At 39.5% G+C, this 11,959-nt stretch overlaps 1 protein-coding gene and 1 long non-coding RNA gene across 3 annotated transcripts in view; both read right to left on the bottom strand.

Moving 5' to 3' along the window:
• Positions 1-1,246: 1,246 nt before the first annotated feature.
• Positions 1,247-1,615, bottom strand: LOC117961061. The gene is made up of 2 exons (XR_004660302.1): positions 1,483-1,615; positions 1,247-1,448 (listed from the first exon to the last, which is right to left on the bottom strand). It is a non-coding gene; the product is annotated as an uncharacterized LOC117961061 (long non-coding RNA).
• An 18-nt stretch (positions 1,616-1,633) lies between these two features.
• LOC117961005 (connector enhancer of kinase suppressor of ras 3-like) overlaps positions 1,634-11,959 on the bottom strand; it is a 35,277-nt gene continuing 24,951 nt past the window's right edge. For both annotated transcript variants that reach the window (XM_034899360.1, XM_034899361.1), the window contains 8 exons: positions 10,063-10,182; positions 9,648-9,707; positions 9,463-9,531; positions 8,171-8,320; positions 5,614-5,744; positions 4,583-4,773; positions 4,010-4,090; positions 1,634-2,400 (listed from right to left, as the gene is read on the bottom strand). In XM_034899360.1, coding sequence (XP_034755251.1) covers positions 2,084-2,400; positions 4,010-4,090; positions 4,583-4,773; positions 5,614-5,744; positions 8,171-8,320; positions 9,463-9,531; positions 9,648-9,707; positions 10,063-10,182 — 1,119 coding nt within the window. In that variant the 3' untranslated portion in view covers positions 1,634-2,083. The remainder of the gene's footprint in view (positions 2,401-4,009; positions 4,091-4,582; positions 4,774-5,613; positions 5,745-8,170; positions 8,321-9,462; positions 9,532-9,647; positions 9,708-10,062; positions 10,183-11,959) is intronic.

The following is an 11,959-nucleotide window of genomic DNA, read 5'->3' as shown; positions in this document are numbered from 1 at the left end:
AATGTTAATGTAGCCTCAGTGACTCTTACAAAATACTTAACATGAAAAACAACATGAAGTACTCTGGGCAAAATGACAAAAAGGATCGTCCAAAAATATAAAAATCCTGAACAATAGACATTAAGTGACGAGCTGTAACTCTGGCCACAAATGGTAATAACAGGATAATTGCTGGTTGGATTTTTGCTACATTTCCCATGATTCTTGTCCGCCATCATTAGATGGCGCAAGGCAAGTGGACTGGGATCATTAAAAAAAAAAAATACAGGAAAAAATATGGGAAACTGCCTCAGCGTCTATCTGAAGTTGGCTAACGTTAGCTAACAGCCACTAGGGGTGTAACGAGAAAAACAACTACTGGGGGGATCACTAATCCTGTGAATCCTTTAAATTACATGATCAAAATTGATTATCAATTTAAAATCAAAATCTTGGCTTTAGCGTTAGAGTGTGATGAATTAAAAAAAAAACAGCGTTTTATTGCTTATAAAACTGAAATATTTTATTTGTAAAATCAAGTTTTCTTTATTTTTAAAAGCTGTATAGTTTCACTTTAAATAATGTTCTGCAATTAAAAATCTAAAAAAGATATGTTAGAGAAATAGTATTTGCACATTTCTATTGAGTAAAAAGAACATCCATTGCCTCTGTGATATTTACAGTTGTAATTAAACTCTGATAATCTTTTGTACAAGCCTTGATTTTGCATAACGTTTTGTGGGTATAAAGGCATCTAAAACACAAACCACAAACATCTTTTGTAAAGAAAAAGATCCGTGAGGAAACTTAAGGCTTTCAGCAAAATCTTCAAGTCAAATGACTTTTTTTTTTTTTTTAAAAGGACAACAACATGTTGAACATTTTAAAGTCACTCTTAAACCAAAAATCTGAGCAAACTTTTTGAAAAGAATGTGAGAACATTTTCTCTGTGTAACTGAACTTTACCAAATGGTGTGAGGGTTCATTCCTTCTTCAGTTTGTGTTCTTTCATTAAAAAACAAATTAACACATTTAAAAGTTAGTTTTGTATGTTTTTTTAAATTTACAATAACTTGAAGACTGCTTTTAAAATGTTTGTCTTTAAAAAACCCGTTGATGAACATTTTTATTGCATGCTTCCTTTGACTGTTGAAGCATTTTGATAAACTAGCATTTAATTCATTAAATTGTTTCCTAAAAACAAGCTAATGTTATTCCAGACTTTTATGAAGCATCAGGAATGTTAAGAAACAGTGTTGGGCTCTTTTTTACCTTCTCAGAACCACATCTTTGCAGTGATAAAATAAAAACAATCTATCAAACATATATACAGATTTAAGAGGCACTAGCGGCTCCTGAGATTTAAAGAGAAAAGACTTGATGCAGCAGCTCTGATGTTTAGAAATGCTTCACCATTTATAAACAAGAAATCCACTAAAGTTTGATTAATTGCTCTTTTAAATGTGGACCTTTCAGGTGAATTTTAAGGCCTTGAATCTCAACTAGTTGGGATAGTTAAAATGTACTGAGTCTAATTCTGCTCACGGATTCTTGTTGTTTTAACTTGAGCGATAATAAGAAACCCAAATCTGTTGAAAACAAAAACCAGCTTCACTCTCAGCAGATTCAGGCTGCCATAAACTGCCACAAACTGGTTCAAATTCAGAACTGGTGTAGACTAATACTTGTTTAAAGCCACAGTCAAATACATAATTGCTGTTGAGCTGTCTTTGGAGCTTGAATTGAAATCTTCCAATTTTCTATTTTTTATTTATAAATTTAACTGGAAGATTGAGTGTCAACAGTTTCAAGAATGAAGTTCATGGTGATAATAAACTGAATAAAAACCGTCGTGGTCAATGTAGAAAAATAATTAACTGTTGCTCTGTGATGTTTTTTTGCTCTGGCGTTGACTTTTTAGATCTTTGGTTGATACCAGAAGTTGGTTTTCCATACACCGTTTGTATTTGACTAATTATTTGCTGAAGGTTTTGATCTAACAGCCATTTAAAAACCTTTTTTTCCTGTAGACCTCCTGAGGATCAGGGTGGGAGTACACAGCCTCCTGTAGAAGTCAGGTGAGAGGAGTGCATTTTTGACTCCGTCAGTGGCTGAGCAGCCTGAGACGAGCCAGCCAGCCTCCGAGCAGCGACGTCGACTGTTTGGTTACAGCCCTGGGTGGAGAAACAGCAGCAGAGGTGGAGGTGGAGGTGGAGGCAGCAGACTTCTTGGATGCGGCTTCCTGGTAAGGGATGGTGGCGCTGTTGTGCAGGTTTGCGTTGATGAAGCACTGGCTGCCTCTGATGTGGTCGACGCCGCGGACGGACGGATGTCCTCGGTACGGCAGAGGGAAACACGGCTCCTCCTCTGTGATGGTGCTGATACCCTCGTTGCTCAGATATCTGTGCAGGACGTCCTGTCCTGTTCCGGAGACCAGACGGGAACAATGAGTGAACACGGACTGCATAGGTATCAAACAATTATTACCCAACTGTCTAATGTTTTTTTTACATAATCACGGTTTCTTTGTTATTGCAATTAATTGCTAACACAAGCTAAGGTGTTAAGGCGTAAGACTGGTAATTGTTGATTTTGTTTATAAATAGTAATTATATAAGTGATTATTGATTGGACTATATGTTTTTATTATCATTTTGATTGTACATTGTTGGCACTAAACACGTTTGTAGTCACACAAACTACAAGTAGGGGAGGAAACAGTTGGAAAATATGTTTTTTATGATAATAAAGAGGAGTTGTTTACTCTGCCTGTGTTATTACATTATCTGGGTCACATGACAGCAGTCAAACCAAAAGATGTATCCTGGGATTCATTCAAAACTTAAAATTGTTTAAAACAGTCATAAATAAATAAACAAACACAGCGCCCCCCTCTTTCATTCCTTAAACCCGCTTCTTGAAAAAGTTGGCGTAGCAATGTTTACGCATACATAACATTATGTTGCTATCCACCTCTTTCAAAATGTTTAAAAGTAGCTGTGTTTCTCCTTTTCCTTTGGCCATGCATCTCTACTGCGTCCTTGCAAACTGTTGGCTGGTTAGTTTGTGTACGACAGCCATGGCAACGTTTTACAAAAGTTACAGACTGTAGCTTTAAAGGTTGAAGTCACGTATAAATGACTCATTATGACATCGAGTTAAGTCCCTTTTTAAGCGTCAGTGGAAAATGGTTCAAACCCTAATGTGTCTTTGTTTAACTGCACTGCCTTCCATTAACAGCCTGCTATCTTACACACACACACGCACACACGCACACACGCACACACGCACACACGCACACACGCACACACGCACACACGCACGCACGCACGCACGCACACGCACACGTTTGTGAGGTGGAGTGCAGCTGCAGCTCTCAGGGTTTATAATCAACCAGGTAAAAATTCAAAGCACGCAGGCCGTCCTGCCGTGGTTTGTCCTCGGCTGTTAATGAGCCAGACAGGCGGCCATTACTGATAACGGTTACACCGATTACAGGCGCTCTGCTGTCCGTCTAGTTCAGCCGGAGAGCTGGAGCTCACCGTTCCTTCTCCCAAGAAATCTAGTCTATATCAACGACATTTCATTACTGCAAATATTCAGGTCCTGCTGGAAATTTTGCCGGATGTCCCTCACTTTCAGCAGGATGTCCGTCACCTTCCTCTTTCTTTTTAGGTTCTTTTATGTTCTGAACTCAGGTGGATTTCTGAGGACTAAGGTTCCCTGCTCCTCAGACCTCTGCAGGGTAAATCCAGACAGCTAGCTAGACTATCTGTCCAATCTGAGTTTTATGTTGCATGTCTAAAACCACCTTTAAACCTACACATGTTCCACAAAAACAAGTTCCTTCCTGAGGCTATTTAGCAGCGGCACCGTGGCTCCGTCCGGTGCTTAGCACCGTCCAAGACCAATGTGATTGGTTTAAAGAAATGCTGGAATGCGGTGTGTACTAGCCAGACCTTCCTCGGCAGCGCTGTGGAGGAAGGTCTGGATATGCGCGACTAGGTTCACCCAGACAGCTGGAACTCACCTTTCCTTCCCCGAGCCCCGGGCCTGGAGGACGGGTCCCCTGAAAACGTCTCTACCGGCATGGAGACGGGTCGAGGTTTACCTGCGAACCGTCCAGACGCAACAACAATTTAAATATGCATGTAGATAAATGCTATTTAATCTTCTGTTTGTGTGATTTTTTTTTTAGTCCTTTATTATTTACTTTATTTATAACTTTACAGGCACAGTGCATATTAATACACATTTCTGTAAATATGCCAGATTTTGCCGAAAGGCTAGTTTTTAGCGGCTGTCCCTGGCCAGATGTTGCAATAAGCTCCCAAAAAGCAATGACAGGCATCCTCACATGAGCACAACATAAAAAACACCAGATATGTTCACCAGATAGTGTTGACTAACCATTTGTTTTTGCTTTAAACTTAATTATGTATCTTATCTGCTCCCATTAATCTACAAAAGCAGGAAGAGGAACCATCAAAGTTTGACATTTCTTATCTGTCAACTGCAGAGATTTTTCATTTGATTATTTTAATGCTTGAATTCAAGTAATACTTGTCCTCATAAGTATAAAAGTGTGTGTTTATGCACTCACAGCGTGTAGACGAGCGCTGTCGAAGGCACACAGCAACTGGTTGGTTGTGTTCGGGTGGGGGGGACCTGACGGATGTCCGTTTTTTATCGTCGTCGGCGAAAGTGGAACGCCGCCGCACGTCTGCATCCAGACACGAGTTCGGAGACTTGGGCCTCATTTTCACACCCAGAGACACGTTCATGTTCCCGTCTCTTCAGAGAGGAACAGGACAGGAGGATTACAACTTCTTCTCCTTACCCCAAACAAAATCACCGGTTCCACTTAGGGCTGAACCATTCGGGGAAACAAATTTAATTGCGATTTTTATGCCAGATATTGCGATTACGATTCTATTTGTGGTTATTTTTCAAAAGTTTAGCTAAAGTTTAATATTCCCTGAGTAACAAAAGAAACAGAGTCATGAGCATTGTAACATGAGACACCATCAAAACGGCTATTTGATCTTCTGCATGGATGAGAACATACAGTAGATATGAACTGCCATCAATAAGTGTTTGTTTGTAATTTAGCGTGGAACAATCAATAGTCAAATACAGAACATTTATCACAAAAGCTAAAGTTACAATAACAAATATAATTCCAATAAAATAACATTTAGACTTTGCTGTAACTTGAAATGTCTGATATTCCTCAGTTTAGTAGCAGCATCGACATATTGAACCTTCTACCATCATGTAGATATATGCATGTAATGTACAAAGTTACACAAATTAAATACAAACATCTGTGATGGGTAACATTAATAATAATTTAATAAATTATACTGTTTATTTATCCCTAGTTCGGAAATCTTAATTTTCCAATTCCAGCATTTAAACAGTAAATATAACAATAATGTTAAACCAAATGTTACACCCAAAATTGAACTAAATATTTCACCTTCGATGAATCGCGGTCTTCACGATCAGCTAATCACATTCTTTCGAATTGCGATTTGAAAACGATCAATCGTCTAGCCCTAGTTCCACTACTTTATAACCGCGACTATGACACTGTAAGCAGTGAGCTGCTGAATCAGTGAGGTAACTCACAGCGGTGTGTAAGGGGCCGCAGGGGGAGGAGGGACGTACAGATCCAATATGGCCGTCGTCCCTCTCTTCCCAGGAGCGTCCAATGGTTCTGGCTGTTGGGATCTGTGGAGGCCCGGAGCTCCCTGAGAGGTCTGGACACAACAAGAGAAAGACAAACACTCAGTACTGCTTTTATATAATTATGGAAAACAAAAAGCATTTGTTGCTACACATGTCCCCGCTGTAACTATTTATAATTAGTGTTTCTGTGGTCTAAAGAGCTTTAACAACGTTGCTGTCGCACACACAGCGGAGGACGTAATGACTCCTTTTAATGGCGTTTATCGTAAAACAACAGTAAGACGTTCCAGCTCGAGAGGGAGTAACAGACGAAGCTCTTTGTTTGCTTCCTCGCCCTCCAAAGCTCCTGTACTTGTATAAACACAGGAACTTCCCTCAGCTCCTTTTCTGCTTCGTCTGAGTTGCAAAAACACGCATGAAGAAAAACTTCTTCTGCTGACTAAAGATCTATTCTGATCACCGTCCCACAAACCTTCCCCTAAAACAAATACTCACTATAGAGCACCAAATGTGGATTAATCCGCCACTAAAAATAGTACCAACAAGTGCTCTAAAGATTCTTTTTTTAAATGAAACTATTTGAAAACATAAACTCTTTTTTTTGGAGAAACAACTAGCACATCCAAAAATAATTCTGCACAGGTGAGTTATAAACTTAATTCAAGCTGAATTCTAGCGGTTTTCATCTCCGTTCCACCAGGTGGCGCTCTTACCAGGTTCCAAGGGTTTTTACTAAGCTGGGGAAAAAAGCCTTCTTTTACTTTGCTCCATGGTCTTGGAATAACTTGCAAAACTTGCTCCATCTAAATGATCTAGTCCCATTAGTTGAATTTAAGGCCATGTTAAAATGCCGTGTAATTCAAAAATGCAACTGCCACATGTGACCTGTTCCTTTCCGCTATGTGCGATTCTGACTCTGCTGTATTTCTGTTTTTATTGTAACTGGTGTGCCGTCTTGGCCAGGTCTCCCTCGAAAAAGAGACTTCAATCTCAAGGGACTTCCTGGTTAAATAAAGGTTAAATAAAAATAAAATAAAATAAAAAAATGTATTTGGAACAAAGGAAAAAATCCAGCCCCCTGCTCTTGCTATAGCACCACCGTTTATTTACAGAAAACAAAGGTCCAAAAATGAAACTCTTGAAATTTCATTTAAAAACAGCCACAATAACCCTTACGATACTGTACTTTCCATTAGAAGGTGATGACCGGGGCGAGTACAAATAGAGGAGGCGTAAGCGTTGATTCAAGATGACCTATGACCCAGACGGTAGGACTGGCGCTGAGGTAAAGACAAACTGACTTCAGATCTGTTTTGATAACTGAGATTAGAGTCTGAACCGTGCTGTCGGGGGGGCATTTAAGACGCCTATCTTACCTAAACACACACTTCCTGGACACCTGTCAACACAGAAGCCCTGAAGGCCATTTGATTGAATTCAGAACCGAGCGAATGAGTCACCTTCTGAAGAAGTCTGACATCAACAGAGCCTGATGTTTGGAGTTTTTCCTATCCCTTTTTCCAGGAAAAGGAAAGAAGAGATGCATTGTTTCCACACACCTCAGCAAGCAGCAGGTTGGGTGGCTGCTGTGTTTACTGGTTGCTCACAAACAGAAACAATGAGCTACGATGACAGGAGGAGAATGGACCAGAGTGGTGCTTTATTTACCCGGGGGAAGGGTTGCTTTCATACAGCAAACCACAGCCAACAGCTGCTGAGGTTTAGTGCCTCTAGTCCTCCATAGTGGCTCTATGGCGGCCAGAAAATTCAAAATCAATTATATTCCTTTTTCTCTACTAATACTACTACTACTACTACTACTACTACAGAGCATGTGCACCCCTCATAGACGTAGAAGTTTTTTTTTTATTCCCTCAATTTGAAACTCTGCAAGGAGATATTTAAAGCTACACATCACACACATATTAGTATGTAGTAAGAAAGGAAAGTATTTAGAATGTATGTATGTAAGCAAGCAAGTAAACTAGTGAATAAGCAAGTAAGATGGTAATAAAAGAAAAGAAAAAAAGTAAGAAAGCAGGAGTTTCTTGTTAAACTTATTTATGAGTTCTCACTAAAATAATGTGATAACAATTTTTTTTATTGTCACAACAGAACATCAAAATATATTAAAGTTAGGAAGAATAAAATGTATAAAAACACAAACTTAAGATATAAAACTTAAAGTCCTTTGATCCTCTGGTGGACAGACTGTGCAACGCCAACACTCATAACATGGTTGACCGTCCATTTTTATTTTTTGAATATTCATTTATCAGAGTAATTTTTTGTCATTATAAATCATTTTGATGAAAGAATATATATTAAAAAATAAATGAAAAATAATTACAAAAAAATACATTGGGAAACACCTCATTTTGTCCAATAACATCGGCCCGCCGTCGGGCTCTAATGATAATAGAAAGAAAGGAGGTGAGAAAAGAAGAAGTCAACAGAAAGAAGCGTGTTGGACGTCCGTGTCTTCACAGCAGCTGACCTGTATGAGCGGAGGCCTCCAGCGCAGGTTTTTCAGCGGCGCGGCAGCGAAGCCGCCACTCGTTCCTGACGGCCTCTTCTTCACCACCAGGACGACGCTGCCAGACTCCGCCCTCAGCTTCTCCACCAGGTGCTTCAGTTGCCAGCCCACCTGGACCAATCACAGAGCAGGGTTTGATCTCAAAATGGTGTGCACCGTTATGCAACGCTTTCCTGAGCGAGCGACATGTTTCCTTGAAAAGGTGTTTTGAGATGTTTTCTCTTGTTTATTGGCCGTGTCACAGGTGACACCCAATCAGTAGAGACGTGTCTGTTAACCAGTAAAAAGGCGGAGTGCTTGCGCACACGACAGGGTGTTCAACGCACCCCCGTTTCAGTTTACGTTTTTGTTTTGTTTGTTTGTTTGTTTGGACCTGAAAGTGGTTCTGAACTCTTAGCTAGACTTTTAAACCTTGTTACATTTCTTTAATTCCTACTTGTTTATTTAAATGCATTTGCTGTCTAATAGCAATTGGATGTCCTGTATGGTAAAAAAATATCAAATTAATCAAATTGAATACATTTTAAAAGTTTGTGTCAGGTTTACACTTATTTACTTCCAAAGTTAGAAGAATCTGCCTTTCACCACCTCTAACATTCATTAAAAACAAGAAATCTCCAGAAAGTCACCGCTCCAAGCCAAGAAATGGGCCAATACTTTTAAAACATCTGAGCTTTAACCCCCCATGTAGCCACAACGCGTCACTAGCAGATGTATTTGATCTTTGGACAGAGACAAATTACTTCATAATTAACAGAGATGTTCTCACTCCAGAATTGGAAAAGCCTCCGATATGGAAAGTACTGGAGTTTATGTACTGATGCAATACCATGTAATTTAGCCCAAAAATAAATCTACTTTAAAGTAGCTCATTTATGTTCTTTTTTTATTATGCAACCGAGTAAGTTATGTTATGTCAAACTGAGTAATAAAAGAAAGTTCTGCGGCGTTCATTCTTTAACCCAGAGTTTAACCTGAGCCAGGCCGAACCACAAAGATAGAAATCATTTCACATCCATACATATATAGTAGTATCTGTATGGATGTGCTGTTAAAACAATAAAATATATGACACACTGGTATTGGATCAGTACTCTGTATCAGCGGATACGCAAGTTCAGGTATCAAAAGCAAAAAAATGGTAAAACTGGTATTGATCCATCTCTAATATTTACCGTACAGACATGAGACTGATATTGATCTTTTTATCTGAAGCTCAGCAAGAAAGCAACTAGGCTGGACTTTTGACTCACCACAGTCTGTCTGTTGACCTGAATGACTTCATCTCCAGCATGAATCCTCTGAGTTTGATCTGCAGGGGACTGGACGGCAGAATCACAGAGATTGGGTGTTATGAAGTAAACTGAAGAGACTAAATGTCTGCTCCCCCTTGCCCAGAAAACAAACACAGCAGTTGTGATAGAAGAACCACACTCACATTCTCTGTTGTTCCTGTGATGACGTGAAGCCCGTCGTAGGTGGATTTGATGTAAATACCCTGAAAGATCAAACATTATGTAAGGCTCTCTGGGCTTGAGAATGAACACATGAATCTTGTGTATAAATTACTCCATGTGGTTTCCTGGTAATTCCTTGCTGTAGTTGTGTGTTTTTTGTTGTTGTGGAACCTACATGTGTTTCTGTTTCGGACTGTGGACGCTGTTTTTGGTTCATGGTGCAGCACTAAAATACCCGTTAGTGGTTTTTGGGTGAAGTGGGGTCTAAATTCTTTCTTTTTACAGACACCTGGCACTTATCCAGTGACAGTGATGTCCCGCTGATATGTCTGATTATAAACTGTAATGTCCGTGCGTTTTTGCCTAACGCCGTTTCATCTTATTTTCTGAGCTCACCAGTCCCTGGTCAGGCTTGATGTTGGTGATGAGCACCTCCTCCAGACAGGACATCCCGCTCTCGGAGGGGTCCGAGGTTTCCTGGGCCGTCTTCTCGCAGACAGCGTTTAGAGCTCGAGACTGAAAATAAAACATAAAAATACTCAGGGTCAATGGCCATTTTATTCAGGCTCTCCACGGCCTTGCACCCGTGTGTGTGTATAGTCACGCCGGTACGTTCTTTGATATCCTCGGCAGTAGGGCTGAAACGGAACACCAAACCCAGGATTTGGGTTTTATCATGATTTTTTTACCCAGGAATCGATTTAAAACTTGATTCTTTCATTCTTTTTTCTCTTTGGAGAAGGAGGTTAATACAACTAATTTTCTGCCACATGGCATCATTTTGTCATTGATAACATCCCACTTTGCAACACAGTAAATCAACAGAGACCTTATTTATTGATATTGATTGATTCAATTTTGATGGATCCAATGCCAAAGATTTTTTTTGTACCTTAAAATATTGTTTCCAAAATCCTTTCAGTAGTTCATTAAACACCGTTTGAATGAGAATAATGGGATGGATTGTTTTAACCACGGTTAACAACTATAGACGAATAATCTAATGGTAATATAGCTAGCACATCCCTCTCTCCTCCCTCAGTCTCGAAGCTTTTTTCCAAGCAAAAATATGATGTAGGTCCCAAGCAAGCAAAAGCTGACGTGAAAGCAGACTACTGATTGGTCAGGGAGAATCATCACTAATCGATGAGTCATGACTGCTAGCGACAGACTTGGGGGGGACGACGACAAACTCGCCATTTTTAAATAGTTTAGCCGGCATTTTTTTTGGCTGCTTCAAGGTTTTTTTAAATAAATGTGTCTTCAAGAATTAAAAACAACACACCTTCAACGTTCTGTGTGTGCGTGCCGCGTAAGCTCACAGCAGTTTCCTGCGGTGTTGCTATGACCACCAGCCACGCTTGCCTCACGCATGATGCGGTACTAAATCTGCAATGGAAAGTGTATTGACCAATGAAAGGTAATAATAATATACTGAACAAATAGTATATTAAAAGGGTTCATACACCTTTTCCAAGGTCAAATTCAAGCACTTTCAAGGTCCATTTTAAAGGCTTTTTCAGCACCTAACAACACCGTAAATTACATTCACACATTGACACGGATCACCCCGCTTACCAGCATTGAACGCTAGTGGGGCTTACTCTCACGAAATTTCTTATTTTATGAAAATAGTTTCTGAAAACACATTAAGGGAGAAATGAGCCGTGCAGTTGCTGAATCTGTCTTCACTTGAGATCAACAACTGTCAGTTTCAGGGTCCATACACCTTTTTTTAAGGTCAAATTCAAGCAATTTTCAAGCACTTTCAGGGTCCATTCCAGCACCTGACACCGCTGTAAATTACACACCAAAACAAAGTCAATATTATTATTTAGTGTTTTTGTCACATTAAAAGACATAATGCTCTGAACAGCCAAAACTGTGTTTTGCAATAACAGAAGGATAGATATCAGATATGAGATAATTAGGAAAAACACAAGTTTTATTTTAAAAATATATCACTATATCTAACCTTTGAACAGAAATATTTGACAGGCATTGGTTTTGGGACATATTCTTGATATATATATATATATATATAAGGTTTGATTAAAATCTGAGACAGTAACAACAACATGTAATTCCATTTTAACCCAGAAGACTGAGAGAACACATAGAGCAGAGGTATTCAACAGGGGGTCCGTGACCCTTCGGGGGTCCTCAGAGTTAATTATGTTTAAAAGCTTCTTTTTCTTTTTAAGTTTCCTTTTTCCATATACACTCACCGGCCACTTTATTAGGTACCCCATGCTAGTAATGGGTTGGACCCCCTTTTGCCTTCAGAACTGCC

The sequence above is a fragment of the Etheostoma cragini genome, chromosome 18, assembly GCF_013103735.1.
Source record: "Etheostoma cragini isolate CJK2018 chromosome 18, CSU_Ecrag_1.0, whole genome shotgun sequence".
NCBI lineage: Eukaryota > Metazoa > Chordata > Actinopteri > Perciformes > Percidae > Etheostoma > Etheostoma cragini.
This window is presented reverse-complemented; position numbering and strand designations above follow the sequence as displayed.